The 21,754-nt window shown below is 40.8% G+C and overlaps 1 protein-coding gene across 2 annotated transcripts; it reads right to left on the reverse strand.

The window, feature by feature from the left end:
- Window positions 1-1,976: 1,976 nt before the first annotated feature.
- On the reverse strand, window positions 1,977-21,411 carry apba2b (amyloid beta (A4) precursor protein-binding, family A, member 2b). Of its 2 annotated transcripts, XM_034526692.1 has the most exons (12): window positions 20,736-21,411; window positions 18,237-18,317; window positions 17,046-17,085; window positions 16,375-16,520; window positions 10,925-10,960; window positions 8,639-8,725; window positions 6,546-6,731; window positions 4,658-4,837; window positions 3,370-3,582; window positions 3,149-3,268; window positions 2,787-2,927; window positions 1,977-2,048 (listed from the first exon to the last, which is right to left on the reverse strand). In XM_034526692.1, the coding sequence occupies exons 1-12, from the start codon at window positions 21,390-21,392 to the stop codon at window positions 1,977-1,979; spliced, it is 1,959 nt and encodes a 652-aa protein (XP_034382583.1). In that variant the 5' UTR covers window positions 21,393-21,411. The 2 variants fall into 2 exon arrangements, with proteins under 2 accessions (XP_034382583.1, XP_034382574.1); XM_034526683.1 differs by lacking the exon at window positions 10,925-10,960.
- Between the last annotated feature and the right edge of the window lie 343 nt (window positions 21,412-21,754).

The following is a 21,754-nucleotide window of genomic DNA, read 5'->3' on the forward strand; positions in this document are numbered from 1 at the left end:
TAAAATGCCCACCTCTCTCATTCAACTCAAAAACGGTAATTACCTGCACACTGAAAAGAATGTAAGTGTTGATAATTGACATGCATATACTTAGGTTATTTACTTTTCCAGTGTGAACACAACATTATCAAAACATGCTGAGGATTATGCGTTACGAAATCAGCACTTAAACAATTCCACACTACGTATTTGCGGCGTACAATATGTACAATACACTATTCATGGTGTACTGTTTTCAGCAATAATGAAATGAACATACTTTGCAGTTTCGTATAAAAATAATACATGCATCGACAGACATCAAGCTACAACTTTGGAAACAAAAAGATGTAATACTTTTTTAGCTTTTAAAGATCCTTTTGATGTCATTTTACTTTCTGCAATGTGTTTAACGTGATTGTATCTGTGGATGGCACCTCCGATTCCAAATATTTAAAAATAAACTTCATTAGAATGTATAAAAAAAATTAAAAAAAGAAGACATCTAGTAAGTTTGAAAATGATAATCAGACTGAATTCAGAATTTTACTGTCAAAATTTGCACTCATCAGTGCTTTTATTTTTTCTCAACATTTTTTTGTCTTTATTTAATTCTTCCAGCAATGGGCTTCCATACGGTGCCCGACTTTTAAAACCAGTTTGTTAGAATCAGTTTGATCCAGTCCAACAAAACCAGCCGGGTTTAGCGCAGATTTTATTTTCTTGCCACAATGACATGAAACTACTTTACGAGGCATGCACACAGGTAATGCTCATGTGGTTAAAACGTACTACGGTGCATTTTAAAACCTTTACCCAGCGGTGAGGCTTGTTTCTGTCACAGTGTGAGATTCACAGTTCTCTTTCCCTCCAGACTAAATGCCAACACACAGGTGGGGACATGTTTGCAGAGACTAAACCTGTGTTTTTTGTTTAGTTTTTTAACATGAGCTCAATACTAGACACATTTCTCTTATGTACAGACATTCTAATACTGCTTATGGCAATGGGACAGCTCACACAACACAGTTACATTCACAATCCACTCATAGTATGCATATGTTTCAGTCAGGAACACTAAAGATGAACATACAGTAGAGTAGCACACCAAAGAAACTTCATTTTCATACATATGACTTTGATATCAAAAGCATAGTGGATGCATGTTCATAGTTTTACTCAGTTGCTCGTTATTTAAATGTGTGTGAGTGTTGGTCATGAGATTTATAAAAGACTTCAGAGATTGAACTCTTGTATTGCCGTAAAATGAAGAAAATGAAAAGGATATGGCGTTTCTCCCATAAACCCCTGCTGCGAGCATTGGTTTGATTCACATGTACATTATATCAACGTAGCATATTTGAACCCAACATTTCAGACACCTAACTCATTAATTTTTTTTACTGGCAACTATGATATCAGGCATTTAATTGCGTCTTTACCATCATCGCAGACCATTTCAATTCAACAGTGAGATTCAATAAATATTTACAATGCAGCTGTGGCTCCTCCCCATCCCCCACCTGCAATATTAGCGAAATATGTATTTACATGAGAAATAAATAAACAGAGAAGAAAATGAAACTATACAAGAAGTATAGTAGAAGTATCATATTGCATTACATGAGTATAAAAAATAAATTGTGACGCATTCGCTTGATAAGTCTGTCCACACGATCTCACGGAAGTGACACGGAAAAGCACTGACAGGACAAATAAATAACACACACACACACACACACACACACACACAGTCTCTTCAGCTGGTCAGATGGAAAAGCATCTCATGTCAATAAAATGGCTCGTGCATGTTAAGCACAGACACGGGAGAGATGATGAAGAATTGAAGTCATCTCAAACAAAAGGAAACAAAAGAGAAATGAATTGAGGGGGAGAAGCAATCCTCCCCAAGTCACTGGCCAGCTGGGTTTGCCCCGTGAGATAACCGACCAATCACAGCGGACAGCCTGCCCTGTGGAACGCTCCCTGGCCATCGTTTATATGTACATAGGTGTCTCCTGTCCTGTTAGAAGTCTGAACATGGCGGCCGGCATGGTCTTCATGTGAATCTGGCAACAAAAAAAATACTCAATTAAAAAGGACCAAACATATAGAGTATATTTTCATATTTCAAGCTAGACGATCGTGTGTGTATTATTTGTATGTAGGATGACTTTATATTAAAGGTTGACCGATTGTGGATTTTTTTTAAGGCCAATATAATAACGATAGTTTGGAGCAAGGAAAAAAAGTAAATTTACTCAAAAATCATACTTAAGTATCTCCTGGTTTCTATAAAGCAGACTTCAATTATTCCAATATGCAACATAAACAGTTTGAACTAGATATACTGACAACATGCAGTGGGCCGACAGTTAAAAAAGGTAAATGTATGCCACAGCTGGGTGAGAGGAACAACCTCAGTGGAGATTGAGATTGTGCCATCTTATGAACTATACAGCCTTTAGCAGTGCGACTTCTTCGTCTCTGCGCAGTCTTTTTCTGTGCCATCACGCTGGATCCTACAATTCCCATAATGCAACTTAACATGATCATCTTTTGTTAGACTTCCCCTGCCTGGTAAATGTCCACATCTTTTAATTTCTGTTCAACGTGTGCATTTGCTCAGCCCCGTCTGTGTCACACGACACATTAAACAACGGTTTTCTACACAGTTCAATTATCTATAAGCACACAGTTCTTGGAAAAAGTAACAGATATGTGCTTCATGTTTGCAAACGTGCATATTCGTATGTTATTGTGTGTGTGTGTGTGAATGTTTGTGTGTTTGTGTGCATGAGTTTAACCTCGCCAACAGAGTTTGAGAGGGCCTGGACAATCTTCTCATGTGCCGTGGCCACCACACTCTGACCATTGATCTCTATGATCCTGTGACCCACACGGACCCCACCTCGCTCAGCAATGCCTCCTCGCATCAGACTGCATATCTGACAAAACACGCAAAAGGAAACATTACACCAAATTCGTTAAAAATGCTTATAATACAAGTCTATGCTAAATGTATGCCACTAGAAGGACACCATGTCTGAACTGAGACAGAAATGTGAAACCAGACATGCTGTATGGTAACCAACACAAAATGTACCATTCTTAACATCAACTATAACAATATACAAAATACAACCGACACGCCTACACTCATACTCACAATGCCGTTCTGGACACTGAAGCCCAGCTGGTACTTTAGATCTGGTCTCTTAATGAGGACGGTGGTAACAGGAGGGCAACTGACGATGTTCATTTTCACCTGCACCTGGTTCTTCAAGCCCTTCAACACAGAGAAACACTCAAACTTAAAGAAGCGTGTTCATCTTCACGGAAGCAATGTGGTTTAGAGCGATGTTTGATTATTATTCAGTGTCTCTGTACCTTAATGATTCCCTGACAGGTGGCGAGTGGCAGCCCCACGAGGCTGGTGTTGTTGATGGACATGATCTGGTCTCCAATGCTCAGCTTGCCAGAGCGAGCCGCTGGCCCGCCGTTCATCATGTTGGCTAAGATTACTGTGGGGAGAATGGAGCCCCAGCCAGACTCCACAATCACCACGCCCAGGATCTCCCCTTTACTCTTCTCCAGCTGCAGCTGTGGAGACGAGACAGATTGTTGGTCCCTTTCATGTCTCATCATGTGCAGAAACTGACCATCATTTAAACAATTCTGACCGACTTGAGCCTCTAACAGTGCTAAAACACTAGCATTTCTTCAGTTGTGTTTCTTTTTTTATTCTGAAAGAAACGCAGGTGTCAAAAACACTTGTTTGCGTCAGCATGCTTGAGACTTTTTTCCCCTCAACAATTTGCTGCAGCGGATCAGACAAGCACCGGATTCAGCTACATTCAACTCACTTTCACTTAAAACAATATGATTTCTTTGTCAGAAAATTCACTTTTTTATCGCTCCCTTCCATGGATCAGAGCAGAAATCTGTGGTATAACAGCTACTCTGGAGCTCAGAGGATATCACGATAGACACAGTCATACGAGACCATAGAAAGTTGCATTCTTCATTCTCTGGTACTTCCTGTCATTTCCTATTTGAATCCAAATCGTTGAAGCTGAATTTCACAATTCCCCAATAGTTGAGTTGGAGCCACAATGAGACATGTCCACAGCATCTCAGCGAACAGTTTTAAACACGGAAATAGAATAAGAGTAGAGCAGACATTGAAGTGTTTGACGTGGTCATTTGATTCGGTCAAAAGAAAATGCAGATTTTTATGGTGACAACACAAATCAGTGTGGCTGTTTATATATATTTCTATATATATATATATATATATATATATATATATATATATATATATATATATATATATAAACAGCAGAGGTATTCACAGAGTCAAATCCACATCTGTTAAGGCCACTTCATATGGCACAATGAAAAAAACAATGTCTGCCGCTCTCAACATCCTGCTTCATTGATTTGAATGGGAATTACAATGAAATCTTTTGTGTACATCTTCACAGACTTAATGTAAAAAACAAACATTTCCCTGCTCCGATTCAACACAGTTGTTAGGAAGCGTTAGCAGTTCAAGAAAGCCCAGTTTTCCATCACTACAAATGACTCGAGTGCCTCTAATACAGCAGCTGTGTGGAAATGCCCATCTCTGCTCATACAGCAGAAACTGTTTAGGGCACGTTCAATATAGACCAACCTCTTTGCAGTTTTCAGAGTTGGAGAAGTGAATGAGGTCGTCATTGTACATCTCCTGGGTGTTGATGATATCGCTGTACTCCTTCTGACTCAGGTCCTCGGGGTTGATGCCATTGGCTCTCAGGAACTCCTGGTAGGCTACGCTGAACGCCTGGCCGATGGACTGAGCGATAAGCTGGGCCTGCAAACAGAAAAAGCAGGAAACATGCGTTTGGGATCCTGACGCTTATCTTCACTGAGTTGTATATAAATACCAATTCAGTGGGGGAAAAAAGAGCATCAAATAAAGTGGCACTGAGTGTGCCAAGAATATGTTAAGACATAATATAAATTGATGTTTGCTGTCTTAAGGTATTTCTCATTGAGAGAGGAGAGCAGACAATAAAAAACTAAAGTACACTTTCCTGCTCCAGTTTCCATGAGGAGGAATGAAGATTACTGAGGACTATTGGCAGAAAAACTAAATAGAGTTTATTGTCTATTTCATCTACTGATGGAATGATCTCAGGTGATCAAATTACAGCCATAAGTATTCTACAAAAAGTCTTTGGTACTTTTTTGGAAAAAAATATAAATTGTAAATCCCCATGTGTGCAAAAATAAATGCACAAATAAGATTAAAAGTCAGTTTGAGGTTGATGTTTCATATATCTGTTGTCCCCCAACATCACGGGTCAGCTGTGACATCTTAACACTATGGGATGTGAATGAGAAACTAGTCATTAAGCATTAGATGGCTAAAAGTAAGATAATTGGTTGATAACCTGACTAAATAAACGAGAGAGATCTAATATCAACACTTCCGTGACCAATGTGTCTTATATGAAATAAACACCATGACAGGTGGTATTGATAACAAAGATGTGATCTGTTAGGGCTGTGGTGGATGAGTAGGAACATAATTGGAAATTCCCTCCATTAAAAAACAATCATATTTGATAGGTACACGTTGTAAAGAAGTCAAATCAGTAAAACGTTTAAAAGTGAAAAATATAAACCTGAAGCCTTATCTTGGCTGTGAGAGATCGATCATGAGAATAAAGAGGGTGCTCTTTTTGCAAGCTCTCCCTATTTCTTTTGTTTAATTGAATCCTACAATGGAATATAAATCTCTTGCAGAATTTCCTTACATTCATGGCCCAAATTCTCAAAATCAATAAACAGTAAATTAGTTTTGCAGAACAATAAAAAGTAAAGAAAAGAAAAAACAGGCAAACACGGCTTACAGTCAGCAGAGCCATAGTAACAGAAACAGTTTGAAAGTTGATGGATGAGCGGCTGAATGGTCCTATTATAACTCTGGCCGCCCTTTAAAACCTGGCAGCAGAAATCAGAGGAAGAGAGGACAGATTGGAGTCCAGCCTTTAAACTGACTGGCACAGACACTCAGTTGTTGGCTCCTCTGATCAACATTGTTCATGTTGCCAAGTCTTACTGAATCTGCTTCAACAAGACAAGCAGCAGCTCTGTGTTTGAACACAATTAAAAATGCCCAGCCAATTTAAATCATTTCATGCTCTATTTGCTTTGTTACAAAACAAATAATTTTCAAATTTCTATATTTTTGTGGCAACATTTGTGACAATGAAAATAACAACATTCAGGATAACACATAAAATGATTGAAAAACATTGATATTGATAACTGAGAAGCTGAAATAATATTATCTGCCAATCAAATAACACTTAACGAGCAATAAGTTTCATTGCGTTCTTATCTTTAGATGTTGGAGGACTCATCTACTGTACGATTGCATAATGAGAGAACAATAAGAGTTACTTAAGTAACTGACATCTCTGTGGCCTGTCGCAGAGGGAGGGATTCACTTTCTCTCATGACACATTAACACACAGCAGGTGTGTGATCTCTAAAACACACAAAGGACTTACATCTTCGGACTCAAAGACATGGCATATCATCTTGTACTGCTTCTTTGCCTCGGGTGCCCCGGGTGTAGTTTCAATGCAGTCCTGGGAGGCCGTGCGTGGCATCCGGCGTCTCGCCATCAGGACCACAATGTTCCCGATGTCAGCAATGTAGGATATCGTACGGAGCGCGTTGTCCATCATCGTTTCCTGTTGACGTATCAACCAAAGTCACAGACGCCAAACGCATGATCCTTTTAAACCTCCACCCTGTTGTGTTTACAATACTCTACAGTTTTCAACTCTCACAGCTGTATGACAGCACCTACTGTATGTCAACGTGTATATGCTGTAATCATTTTAGATAAAGACATTGTGGATTCACTGCTGTGAAATCAAATAAAAAACCAATTGGACCTAATTAATAAAATTAGATGTATAATATAGGACACAAAAACAATTTAGTGTCTCCAAACCAACTCCTAAAAAGCAGATGATATCATCAGTGCAGATCTTTTTTTCACCGATTTCCAGTTAATGGAGACGGATCATAATTTTCATGCTGCAGCGACTCAGTACAGTAGACCACTTAACTAAGATATGTAAACTATAACTGGACTGCAATATACTTTGGGTAGTAAAACAATATTTGCTATAAACATTTCCCAGAGATACATAAGGTGGAGACAATAAATAGACAAATACTCCATCACAATTACACATTTTAACTGAAAGAATGATGTAATATTTCCTGACTGATGTTTCTTTTTGTGTTTCTTTAAGACCACATTACTGTAGCTTTTAGAAATAAGTTGTTATTGTAACTGGTAATGATCCTGTTTCTGCCAACAGTTGGTTTCCTTTGTTCAGTAATATTAGCTAATTAAAGCACCAGTGTGCAGCAGATTTGTTTCCTGTCTTTGTCAAAGCTGCACGATCCGTTTAGGTCAGAGTGGGATGAAAGTACTGGTGATAGAAAACATGCAGGCCATCTTTTGATTGAATTCAAAACTACTGAATGATCAAATTATAGCCCAATGACACCACAACGAGTTAGATCTCCAGTACATTCATCTGAAAATAATGAACAGGTGCACAAAAAGCTGAGATGGGTTTGGGATATCAGAGTGTTTGTGTTGATAAAACAAAGTGATTTTAATCATGTGTGTTCACTTAGTTAAAATCTACATCTACTATCTGACTAAAAAACAGCAGTTTAGAGACGATATGAACATTTAAGGTGAATCTGCATGCTTACAGAGAGGAACTTGTATGTGTTCATGTTTTATGATAATATGCTAACTTAAATGTCCTATTTAGTAAACTTCACTTTATTAATTCTGTCAAGTGGTTTTATTATTGCATACTTGTTGGTGATGCTCTAGCCTTTGGAGTTATTTTTATTTATATAGTTGGACTTATTATGAATCAATGTCAGAAACCCTGTGCAAGCCTTTTAGTTTTTTTAATCAGAATCTCTCTCTAGAGTGTCAGAATCAATGGTAACCAGATGGAAAAAGGAGGAAGATATAAACTGCATTGCAGCACGCTGTTTGCCAGGCGGCTGACCACACAGAGAGAGAGAGAGAGAGAGAGAGAGAGAGAGACGGCCACACAGCAGCACAAACTAACTAAAAGAATACTGCAAATGAGTCATCTATCACATATACATTTAACTGCTACTGCAAGCACAAAGCTCTTTTTGGGATCCCAAGAACTGCAACGCTCTCAAAGGCAAGAGTGGAGAACGGCTTGAAAAAAACTGGCAGATGAATGTCATTTTTCATTCATAACAACATTCATAAAGTCAAACTTCAATCAGATTTTTTACTTTTTGACTGTGTTGAAAAAAACAGCCTTTAAAAAAAATGTCTGCTTGGCAGAGTCTGTTCTTATGATGAGATTAAACAAATAGCAATCAGTTGTGGTGTTTCATAAGAAGCGGTTTGTGTCACCGGGTAAGCTGCAGTTATGACAGCTATGACACAACAGCTCTCCCCTGATGCGTGGCCCTGTATAGCTCAGTGGCCGAGGTGAAGTCCGGGTAAACAGCTTTTACTCTCACTGGTGAGAAAAAAAGACTCTTTACACAGAAACATGTGATTGCTGGTACTCACCTGTGAGTCTGCATTGAGGACTTTAATCCTCTGGGTGGAGATGAACAGATCCACCTCAGTGAGGGTTTGAGCATCTCCCTCTGCACCCTGTGGCAAGATAAAAGAAAACAAACAAAAAACAGAAGAGTGGGTCACATCATCTTCTTTTACTTTGATTGTGTAAGAACTTTGTACCAAACTTGACTGTTCTTGGTAACGCAGAACCACCTGAATGGTGTCCGTGTTAAACGTTGGAAAGTAGCCTTTTAAGTGTAGACATCCAAGATGCATGCATGTATAGTTTAGGGTCCAGCTAGCCGAATGCTTGTTGGACAGGTTTGCTGAGTGCAAAAGGCAGAAAAATAAAGTTGTTGGCAGTGGTGTTTGTTTTCAACTGTCCAGGCATGAGGACAGCAAGCTGGCACAGAAACAAGAAGCAGCTTAACACTAAACCCTTACCAGCTAGCTGTTTTGCCCATTTCCCTCCAATTACTGTGTAATGCAGACTAATACAATCATATTGGATTGTGTTCATTGAAACTGATGATTTAAATAAGGCAAAAAAACATATAGCTGTCTTTCAATATTTCCCGAAAGGAGACCGTGGCTTGTAACATTCATTGGTTCTCACATCTTTATCCATACTCAGTGCCTGAAGATGCACAGAAACTAACCAAAGATGAAGATTAAAAGACATAATTCAGTTTTTGCATTTAACCTGTGTCCATTTTCATTTGATGAGCATTTATGATTGCAGCCATATTCCCAATTCAAAATCCAATCTGCCTTGTGGATTTAATGCATAACAGCCTACAGAGACTATTGATACCGCACAAATGACAATCACCCTCTTATATGATCGACGTCTGCCTGTAGCATTGATGAAAGCTGATGAAAAAAAATGATTATAACCACTACAATGTTTTGATTGCAGCTAAACTGTGATGTCCAGTTGTACAAAAATAAAAATAACTAAACCGGAATATAAAATGTTAGGATCCCCTTATTTCTTCATAACAGTGAGCCTAAAATGCATGCAGTCATAGCTGGTTGTTTACTGCTGACGCTGCAGTATCTCAGGACCACCGAAGTTCAAAGTGTAAATTATAGCAAGAATTATTATCTGCCTTTGCTGGTGAATACTGTGTTAATCACACGAAAATTAGGCATGCACTGAATTTCCAAATACATAATTTAACTTACTTGAGGGTAACAGCGAAGCAATTACAAAATCTGAAAAATAATTTACAGACACTAACCAGAGTTGTGATTGTGACATGAGCTTTGCGTTGTATTAAGTTTTTTTTTTTTACTGTTTTCTTAGCTAAAATAAAGTTGGATGTCCTTGACTCTGAGGTGAAAGGTTATTGTATTTTGTATGTTGCAATTTGTTTTGTCAGTAAAACGTAAACTGGACCAAGTATTTAAGTTTCTGTGATAAATGATCTTGGTATATTTGAGGGAAATGGTTGTTAGACATCTTTACAGTGCAACAAAATCCACCCTCATTAAATCCCCAAAGTCTCCAACGCCTCGGATTCTTAAGTTTAACATAGCATTAATTTGACTGACTAGCAAATGTATTACTTGAATGACTGGAGAATTATTCTGGCACTCTGCTAGAGAGTAAAAAGAAGCAGGAATCAGTCAGACACCAGACACACTAGAGCGTGGGGAAGAGGTTCATTTAGTACAATATCTCAATCATATATGGTGTGCTTATAATATGTCATTACACTTTTAAACATGCATTCATGATTTCATGAAACAATTACACTGTGTTCCTGTGTACTTAAAATCCTTTCCCACAGGTCATTGCACTGCATAATAACTATAATATATATATATATATATATATATATATATATATATATATATATATAAATAATACTATAACATGACACTGTATTAAGAGAAACCCAAGAAGCTATAATACAGAGCTTTTCCCACAGCATTCAACCCTGCTGACATGTCTTCTCGCGGTCACAGTGGTTGCATATAAATTTGTGTCAATGTGCTGTTTTTAAATTTGGATTCAGCAGTTCTTGTGCCTGACAACACTTCAGGCTTATGAAAGACGCACTGCCAAAATGTACAGCCGTTCACATAAAAGAAAACAGGGTTATCTTAGTTTTGTAAAACCTGACGAAGGTGTTCGACTAAATTAATGAACACGACAAATGTGACCAAGACACAGATGGGGGACGGGACACAGAAACAGACAGGCACGAATGAAATGAGAAAGAAAAGTGCAGAGTGGAGGGAAAGTGGCCAAAGGGTCTTCTTTTTGCTCTGTTTATTACACACTGCCTTTTTCTTGATTTTGGCAGCTTTCTGTACCGTCTGGCAGGCAGGCAGGCGTTGGGACAGGACAAGGTCAGCGGATACGGGAGCACAAAAAACAGGAGGAAGAGGAGGAGGAAATAAAGAAGGTAAATAAAAGAAGTAAAGACCCAAACCAAACAGCAGGCGTGCTATCGCTGCTCTCAGAAACAGAGAGAAAGAGAGAGAGAGAGAGAGAGTGAGAGAGACAGGGATGATGCGTGTGTGCATGATTGTGTAGCATTCACACAGCTGTGTTGGTTATCGGATACAAATCAAAACAGCAATTACAGAGGGTAATAATTGCCTTTTTCTATTTCAAACAAAGGAAATCAAAAGCGTGCAAATATAAATGAACACTGCAATCTTGGAATCTATATAAAGCTCTATTATGAGGGTCTTGAGGGTTTTGGTTGTTGTTGGCAGGTGTCCGTTTTGTGGTTGAACATTTACCGAAAGAAAGACGGATGGTTAGGCCCCCATTTCTAAAACCACTACAGCTAAGAAAGACTTTAAGTCTGTAATTCAGGTTGTGTTCATGTCACAGTCCAAACACTATTACCAGCAAAGACATGCTGGAAAACAATCAACACTCACAAAGGCAGGGGAGGGGATAAAGCCCAGAGCAAGGATTTAAACTGAGCACTTGGTTTTTTCCTCTGGGCTGTCGTAAAATAAAAAAGACAAGGCTGAGTCACTGGAATCACACAGCTTAGATCAACATGGAGGCTCATGTGTTTGATTAGTTCATCAGTAGTTCTGGTTTTGGCGTGAGCCCGAACTTACACAGATAATCTTTTGGAGTACTCTTAGCACTAAATCAACCCCTCTGTACAAGGTTCAAGCTGAGCGAAGGCCCCTCTCCATCTGTCATCGACCAGAGGAAGTTATCTTGACCCCCATTACATTTCAGAGAGTGAGACTGGATTGCCTGAGCCACTGTGCAGAGCTGTAAGTATCTAAGACAGTAATAGTATAAAAAAAAAAAGAAAGGCGCAGAGAAAATGGCCCAAAGGGAAGAGTCTTTTTTGGGTATTCGTTTAGTCAAAAGTTTCCTCCTCAGTGATCAGTGCAAGACAGATATCTGAGGCTTTCAGCAGCATCTTCTGCTCTGCTGAGGAGGAGCTGAGCATGAAGGGAGAGACATCAGGAACGGATGAGAGATGGGCTGCATAAATATTACATCAAACAGAGTGAACATCATGCCTTAAAAAAAAGCAGAAAAGAAAAACTGGAAAACTTATTTTTGCTCAGTTTAGCAAGTGCATTTCTGTGCTTATTTGGGTTCATATGGAGAGGATGTACAAACATGGCACCGCCCCGGCTGCATGTGATGTCTCGTTCGTGTGCATTCGGCTGTGTCCACTCAAATGTCAAAGATTAAATCTTACTGTTCTTACTATGTTTCTTGTGTCCACTCAAATGTCAAAGATTAAATGTAGTATGCTGGAGGGACAAATCAAGGAGATAATGGACGACCTCTTGTTCAATGAACGTGTTCCATGCAGGGGAAAGCAGTCAAATGTGATGGCTTACTGTTGCCATGGTTTCATCCTGACAATACATTTTGCAGGGAAAAGGCAATTGTGCATGGCGGCGAGTGAGTGAGTGAGTGAGTGAGAGTGAGTGAGTGAGTGAGTGAGTGAGTGAGTGAGTGAGTGAGTGAGAGTGAGTGAGTGAGTGAGTGAGTGAGTGAGTGAGTGAGTGAGAGTGAGTGAGTGAGTGAGTGAGTGAGTGAGTGAATCTAATCTGAAACATAGATTTGGTCAATGTGGACTGATGACATCATCATTGTAGTGAAGAGGGCTCTTGAAGAGGGCTCTGAAACCAGCCCAAAGACTTTCCCTGTCACCCTTCTTTGTTGTTGCAGAATAATCTTTGATTGGGCTGTGACCCTTCAGAGAGAAGTTATTAGAGATTTGTTTTTTAAACTTTGACTACATGTGAATCCACAGCTTCATAGCAGACTTTAACCAGTTGTGAGATGTTATACCTTGAACAATAAAATGGTCTGACCACACACACACACTCATATAAAAAGGGGTGAGAGCAGACTCTTTCTGCTGAGGAGACTGAGGTCTTTTGGAGAGCAGGGAGCACTCCTGAAGACCTTCTTTGTCTCTGTGGTGGCATCAGCCATCTTCTATGGAGTGGTCTTCTGGAGCAGCAGCCTCTCGACAGCTGACAGGAAGAGACTGAACACACTTGTCAAGGAGGCCAGCAGTGTGCTGGGGTGTCCACTGGATACGGTGGAGGTGGAGGGAGACAGGAGGATGATGGCTAAGCTATCATCCCTCTATAAACAACACCTCCCACCCCATGCAGGACACCCTGGCAGCTCTGTACACCTCCTTCAGCCACCGGCTGCTTCACCCCCGCCCGGTGTGTGAAGGAGAGGAACCACAAGTCCTTCCTTCCTGCTGCTGTCAGGCTGCACAACCAGCTGAGCTCCCAGTAGACCACAAACACTTAAAAACACTTCAATCACTTCATTCACTCCAACCTGTGCAATATTAATACAGGGTAGTAAATAACTATCTTTACTATGCCTGTGTATATATAATGTTACTGTAGATTCTTACTGTTCTTACTATGTTTCTTGTGTGCACTTTATCCCTTTGCTGCTGTAATCCTGTAAATGACCCCACTGCGGAACTAATAAAGGATTATTTTATCTTATCTTGCATGCCACAATCATGGTTATGATGTGGACATTGTGCCTAATGATTATAGCTTAACTGAAGACATGATTTATATGGATTGAAAAGTGTCTGTAGGGCTTGTTATATGAATACTTCCAGGCACCAGTATCTATTTATATCCCTCTTCAGCTAGAATTTGATATATATTAGAACTAATTTTGAGCTTGCATAAGAACCAGTAACACTAAGTAGAGGTGGAACAAATTACACTACACCGAAGCATGTAACATTAAAGGACAGGGCTGAGTGGTAGGACTATTGAAGTAGGACAGAGCCATAATCTTCTGAGTCTGTCCCTAGATTAAAAGGACCAAACTAAGTTAAGTCACCAACTGTCACAAAGCATGAGGAACATGATAAGTTTACAGAAATAGAGATAATGTGACAAATTTTAGAGAAGAAAACCAATATTTTCACTGGCATTCGGAAAGCCCTCCGAAACTCGATTCCAAACCAGAATCAGTTCTAAATGAGTAAAAACCCAGAGTATTGATAAGGTCCAGACTTAACGGTTCTGCTATCGGTTCTTTAGAACCTCTCTCTGTCTCTGTGCCCGTTTGCAAGAGGGGCGGAGTCATGCTTTACTCTGACAAACACACCGACTCCGACTCAGTACAGCGTGAGACACACATCACACAAATATGTAGTGTGGCGACATTTTACTCCAGTAGATGCTGATAACTCCAGTACTTACAAGTACGTGGGGTAATCCCAGAAAAAAGCTAAACATAAAACTATTTGTATACACACAAGAATAACAAAGCAATGCCGATTATTGTCTTGTCTTTTCTTTCTCACAATATAATAAAAAATAACCAATTAGAGTATCGATAAGGAACCAAACCGATAAGCAGCATTGATAAGCGTATTAGTATTGATCAAATCCTCACGATACCCATCCTTAACTGGCACAGACTGGAGTTCATTGTGATGGGCTGCTTTTTACTCATGCCATTCTGATGTCTGCTGATATCATTTACCTGGAGCCTGATCAGGAAACCTGACCTAATATTTAAGCTGTAAGACACATGAGTACAGGAAGTTTCCCTCAGGTATTCCCACTGGGGAAACACACTCACTATAGCATGTGACGTTCTAAAAGTAGACCACCACACGGGAGGTCATGTAATATTTAGAAATACAGTCAAGCTTGTATTCCCATGAGAGGGAGATAAAAGAGACTGGTGTCTGGGTGGCAACTGTGCACCAAAACATCAACGATGCTTGATGTCTTCACGTCATGAAACGATGTCCTTTGATCACACAAGTTACGACCAAGAAATGTGAGAAATGCTGAAAGTCTCAAATTCTGAGTAGCTGTTTCCGTAAAAGTCAGACACAAGCACTTTGGGCAGAGTAACAGTGGTGAACACGGCAATTAACCTCATCAAAATAAGGTGAGTCAAGCTCCTCCACGATGGACTGGAATCATCCACAGTATTTCCCTCAAAGTGCACTGGAATATCATCATCACAACAACATTAGTGAACAGCAGAGAGCAAGTGTTAACGAGGGAAATATTCTGTTCACATGCCAGCAGTCCCATTATAGCCAGCTGCGTCAAACAATGAGCCCTGCGGCCAAATCTGGCTAAGTTCTTTATACCTGAAAGACCACTCATACTCTATTTATGACTATAATGTTCTGCTCAAAGCCCAAACAGCACTGATGTTCATGTACATTTTATTAGGAGCAATCTGGAAAAGACTTAAAACAAAAAAATGACTATAAGATAACTATTAAGTATGATGAACCATATAAACAATATGCTGAAATAACAGGGTGTTCACTTTGTTTGAGTTTATGGATCTATTTTCCCTTCCAGATACGTACAGTAATGTCAGAAATGAATTCAGAAACTCTATTACAAATACAATCAAACATGCAGACTGTGCCATGTAGAGCCACCGGATAGATTTCCTGCAGGGAGTTTGTATAATTTGAGTGTTATTAAATCAGCCTGAACTCCAACAAGATGACTGTAACATTACGCTGGCACCTCTGGGGAGAAGAGGGAGGACTGCTGTGGTATAAAAAGCACTTTCAGATGAGAGCAGCAAACTGACAGCATTGATCGGATGCTGTCTTCTGGGGCGCAAACAAGCACATCTTAACATCCCTTGATGTTGGGCAATAGCCTCTCAAATAGGTGTTTTCCACTGCAGGAACTTTTTCAGGATACAGGAAACCTTTCGAAAGGAACCATCTAAATGTATTTTCTCGTACCAAAAAAGCCCCAACTCTCGAACATCAATGTTTATTAATGTCAAAGTCGTGAAACTGAAAATTACAAAAAGAATAATGAAGGTTATTATGTTCTACTGAAGAAGAGAACCGCCATGAAACAAGATGCAAAAGGTTTTTATTCTGTGCTCACTCTTTTTGTTTGCTCATCAGCAACTCTATCATTCACGCTCTCCCTCTGGCTTGCTTGCTGCTCTCTTGGCTCAACGAGTGGGAACATATTTTCTTATTAATATTAACAAACAACAAGCAATGTCCACCCCTCATCCTACTAATAATGCCAGTGGTGCCCAATACTTGCTTATTTTATGAATAAAGCTGTACACAAGTTGAAGCCGATGCAGTAACTCCTTCGGAGGAAACGTCCAAACTGAAACAAATGTGGCCTGCTGATTGGGGAGAAGTATGGATATGGATAACTTGGGGTCAAAAACCACACACAATGGATGTGTGTGTGTTTGCATGTTTGAGTGTAGAGTTTTGGAGTACCTTGACCCTGCTGACAGCTTCCTGGGCCTGCATCATGCGTATGTTCTTGGAGGGGTTCCTCTCAGACAGCAGCTGTGTGGAGCCCAGGTAGTTAGCGGCAAAGATAATTCCATCAATCAGGTCTTCTGGTTCACAGGGTCCTGGTACTGGGTCAGAGAGGATGGTGGTTAACAGGGAGACACGGGGAAGGACACAGTGTGGTTACACTGAAAGGGCCTGGTGTGTGACGGGGAGAGCATCGTAATAACTGCAGTCAACATGCTGTGGAGAGAAATATAGCCAAACGCTGCCGCTCTGGGGATGGAGATATGACGATAACAGGCTGGATAGAAATCAGCAGAGAGATGGCCACTGGCTGTGAGCTGATGGAGGTGCAGTGCTGGTGAGCGGCTGGGCTGAGATTAATCTGTGTCTCTGATATGTAGATGTAGACTCTCAGACACCCACTGAGGGACACAATGTGCTGTCATGATCTTAAGGAGCAAACAGGAAGCTAAGCCTCTCATACATTATGAGGCCTAGATTATGCCCAGACGCAGAGAAAGGACTGGAAGAGTTAAACCAGGCCTGCGAAATGACAGACTGAAGACAAAGTCATGCTTGGAATGGTTCCATGCAATTAAAATATTTAGATTTCATCATTAAACAGGTGTGCAGACTGATTAGCTTACCATCGACAAAGCTGGGGAACGATGTAACCTTCTTTGTTGGCTGGAAGAAACAAAAGCAGGATATGACCGATAAATGCTCGTGAACATGTTTACAGTGACGCAAGAAAGAAATAAACAAATCAAGTTTCATGCCGTTTCTGAATATTGTTAGGTGTTGCACTAGGCTAACATCTGCTGCTTTTATTAATGTATGATACTTTATTCAAACAGCATGTGTCACTTCATGAAATCAAGCCGCAAGGCCTCTATGTTTAATTTTAAAGAGCACCAACCAAAACATTTGGCATGAGCAGGGAAGGCTGCTGATATACTTCAAGTTAATGATTAGAAAGCACAGATGAAGAGAGAACCTCAAGGAGCATCCCATCCCGTAAAAACATTTATATCTGTTCCTGAGAATTGCTTTTTACTTCCGTGATTATTGTCCGAGACGTGATGCCCTCCTACTCTTTGGAAATTACCATGACAACAAGGAGAGACTTCATACTTAAAATTTCATATGACATGTTGTGAAAACAGTTGCACAGATGCACTTACACCTTTGTACTTCTACTGCTCCAGAAAATTAGTATCTGCGCCTTGCTCAAGGGCACTGCAAAAGTGCATGTAGAGTGAGTGCAAAGCGTTACTCATCCCCTTCACACAATGACATTGTTGTGGGAGGTGGAAGAGAGAGGATGTAAAGGAGGGGGAAGGATAGATAGATAAATAGATAGATAGATAGATAGATAGATAGACAGACAGACAGACAGACAGACAGACAGACAGACAGACAGACAGACAGACAGACATATATATAGATAGATAGATAGATATATAGATAGATAGATAGATAGATAGATAGATAGATAGATAGATAGATAGATAGATAGATAGATAGATAGATAGATAGATAGACAGACAGATAGATAGATAGATAGATAGATAGATAGTTAGATAGATAGATAGATAGGTCTGCAGGAAGCAGTGAGTGCAGACATCTCAGTGAAAAATGGTGCCCATAAACACGCAAACAGACACGCTGCACAATTACCAGGACGCCATCACACCGTAAGCGAGCTCACGAGCTGATGTTGTTTACTCAATCACACTCAGACAATTTACTCAGACAGTCACACACACACGTACATCATTCAAGTGTAAATGACCTCGCAGGAGTTGATGAAGGAGCATTGCAACAGAACATCTTACCTCTAGTACATTGTTGTTCTCCAGGGGAATGTTGAGATCGGAGCGCTGCTGTTTTCTGGGTTGCTCTGCACCGTTGCTCACCTGGCAGGTAAACATAGAAGAACAGGTGCGAGCAGATGGACATTAGAAGAGGACTTTTGTTCAGGCTAAGTCAACACATTTCCTTTCTGTTTGTGTTGCTGGTTAGAGTGGGAGGCAGAGGATCAGGTGGGAGGAAATGTCATGTGCCCCGTGTAGGTGGGCCTGCTGAGAGTAACTCTCTGGACCTATAATAACAAAGATAAAGTGTTAACCTACAAATACAATTAAACTAAATCATCTAAAGAGTGAGGCAGTCTTTGTTGGTCTTGATTCAAACTGGCACATGTTTAAGTTATGTCTTTCACTTGTCCTCTAGCAAGCTCTTTCTTTTGTCTCTTCTCTCCTCACATATATGGACATATTCAGAGCGTCCATATAATCACAGAGGGAGGATTACATTTATTCCCCTGGATATCCATCTTGCAGTCCACGATTGCTCATTAAGATTCAATTGGATTACTTGCTGAAATAAAATCTGCCTGCCAATAAAACCTTGTCCTCCTTGGTGTGGCAGTGAAAAAGAGAAATTCAGCTGCTGTGTATCTGGAATATAAATTAATTATCACAAACATGACACTAGTGGTCTCCTTTGCGAAGCGAGAGCGAAACATAAAGTCCTGATCAGTATTCAACATGCTGCCCAACAAGTTGTGCAAACAAGCATTAAATTAATTAGACCCGCGTTGTTGTTTGGTGGGATGGATTGCTAAACTGTGTCGCTCTACAAAACTACATTCATATCCCAACTCCAGTCAACCCGAGTGCATGCCTTCATCTGCAACATAAAATCTTAGAGAGGCTGCATGTTGAACTCTATCATCAATTACTCAACACCGCATCAATTTTAAACCGTGAGCATAATTAGCATTCACAAGATCGGCACCAAGAGCACTGGCAGCTTCTGTGAAGGCAGATTTTATAATTAAAAGGAAAAATAAAAGGAAAAATATTGCAAAAAAATTTTAAGGGGGAACCTTGACTAAAATGTACTACATCTATCGGGTGACTGTGGGTGGTTAGCAGGTCCATCAGGGGATCGGCGGTTCAATCCCCGGCTGTGCTAGTCCTAGTCGATGTGTCCTTGAGCAAGACACTTAAGCCTGAATTGCTCCCCGTAGCTGTGTATACGGTGTATGATCGTACGTCGCTTTGGGTAAAAGCGACAGCTAAATGAAATGTAATGTAATGTAATCTATCCGGCACCTCAATTAAATTTCATACTATTTTCTTTTTTTCCAGACCTGGATCTAATTCCACACATTTCCACACGGGGTAAGAATGCTGTAGAAAGGCACATTTGATTACAGCCCGAAACCAACTGTCAGTAAATAAGTGCTGAGTCTTGACCCCTTTCCACATCGGTGATTATACCAACATGTCACAAATAATTCAACACTGACATACTGATGTGTACAACATCAAGCACCATTTGAAATAAGACCACAGCATTGTGTAATTTACTTTGCATCCCTTTGTTTTGTAATTCTTCTTATTCATAATCTCTTGCCCCCTACTGTGCAGCAAAGCTTTTATTAGAGTCATTGCTGCCCTGGTTCATTCAAAGGTCAAGCTGGACGGCTATACACAGAACATTGTATTTGATAACAGAGGACGAGACCAACGACTCATCTCAGTAAGTCTGGAAGTCATTTGAATCTGCAGTGTGCCGTACGCTCTGCCAATTTAATCTAGTTACACTGTCTGACCCAGTTCTGTATTAAACATGAGCTACAGTACATAGTGGATGCAACATGTGCACTCTGTGTTACATGCTGATCCACACAGGTGTGTACACACACACACACACATACACACACACACACAGGTGTGTATCAGCAACGCATTAAATAGGCTTTTCCAGTAGTTCAACTAGTTTTGAATTTAAAAAATCATCAAACATTTTCCACTAGTATTTTCACATTTCACACAACAGGGTCCACATATTGTGCATGGCATTAGTGTTATTAATAGCACCTTTTAAAGGCTTCAACGGAGGTCATATCACTTGTTATTAACAATGTCTTGACAAGTGGAATCATCAGACTACAAAATTAACTTTTGGTCGTTGTCTGGTTAATGTTCTTTTACACTGTATACTTGAGAAATAAGCACCACTTTGTATCATTTTGATGTTTGGAACAATAGAGCATGGACTGTGTCTTCTAGTTAAAAATGAGTGATTTGGAGTCTTACTCTAAAACAATCTAGCACACGTCATTTTCAGTAAATGGCAGACAGCAGGCAGAAAGTAAACATCTGTATGTTGTTGTTTTAGGATTATAAACCCAATACTCATGAATAAAGACTGATCCTTCATTGGCTTGGTTTTATGTTCATGTTCTGGCAAAAACAAAACCAATCGTGATGGTCATACTGTAAATGAGTAAATGGAAAAATAACTATGTAGAAACAGCTCACCTGCTCTGGTGTCCATCTCTGCCTGTCTTCAGGCGAGCGTGCATGTGCCTTGATGCCTCTCTGGAGGTCGGGGTTATTGTGGTGCATGGAGGGCAGGTTCAGGGACTTGGGTCTGCTGTCATGACGATGGTGAGCTTGTGGGTAGGGGGCTGCGTCAGGCTTCGGGTGAGGGTAGTCACTTGGTGCAGGGTCCTGCAACAACTCCTCTGGGCTTTGGTCAGTGCCACTGCTTAGACTCCCCATGCTCATACTCATCTTGATCTCCGCAACAATTTGATCAATGTCCTCCTCCGCCTCCTCCCCGGTCTCCCCCTCCACCACCTTGCGGCTACGGTACGGGGAGACTCGCACTGAGTTCCCATTGTCCTCTGGGGCAAAGTAGTCTCCTGTGTAAGCCCTGCCATGTCTCTCCTCCTCGTCACCGTCCTCATCTTCTTCCTCATTAGGGCAGTACTCCTCTCTCTCTGCCTCCCCCTCTTCCTCCCGGTTGTGCAGCGTGTCTTGCATGGAGGGTTGGTGGTGATGGTCCAGGATGGGTTCTGGTCTTCCGTTGTATATCTGTTCATCTGGATCTTGCTCCACCACCTCACAGCGAACCTCACCCTCTCCCCACTCCTCCACCCTTTGCCTCTCTTGACCCACCCACTGCTCCTGCATGACCTGGCCCTCCTCTCTCCACTCCTCCCTCGCCTCCTCATCTCTCTCTCTCCACTCTTCCCTCACCTCTCCTTCCTTTTCTGTCCACTCTTCCCTCACCTCTCCCTCCTCTTCTGTCCATTCTTCCCTTACCTCTCCCTCCTCTTCTCTCCACTCTTCCCTTCCCTCTCCCTCCTCTTCTGTCCACTCTTCCCTTACTGCACCCTCTCCCTCCTCATCCTCCACCCATTCTTCCTGTTTCACCTCCCCCTTTCCTTCTCCCTCTCCTTCCCCCTTTCCTTCTCCCTCCTCGGCCCACCCTTCCACAGCCTCCAGACATTCATCCGTGTGGGCTCCGGCCGGCTGAATGCTGGTGACACAGT

Source organism: Cyclopterus lumpus, chromosome 3 (assembly GCF_009769545.1).
Source record: "Cyclopterus lumpus isolate fCycLum1 chromosome 3, fCycLum1.pri, whole genome shotgun sequence".
In the NCBI taxonomy this organism is placed as follows: Eukaryota; Metazoa; Chordata; class Actinopteri; order Perciformes; family Cyclopteridae; genus Cyclopterus; species Cyclopterus lumpus.

Bases quoted from the DNA above. Each gene is read 5' to 3' on its own strand.
- apba2b (XM_034526692.1), bottom strand. From the start codon at position 21,392: ATGCAGGAGCAGTGGGTGGGTCAAGAGAGGCAAAGGGTGGAGGAGTGG. The intron at 10,961-16,374 runs GTACTCCAAAAC...CCTGCCTGCCAG, and splicing joins AAGCTGTCAGCAGGGTCAAG to ACGGTACAGAAAGCTGCCAA. The intron at 2,049-2,786 runs GTTAAACTCATG...TTTTGTTGCCAG, and splicing joins TCTCAAACTCTGTTGGCGAG to ATTCACATGAAGACCATGCC.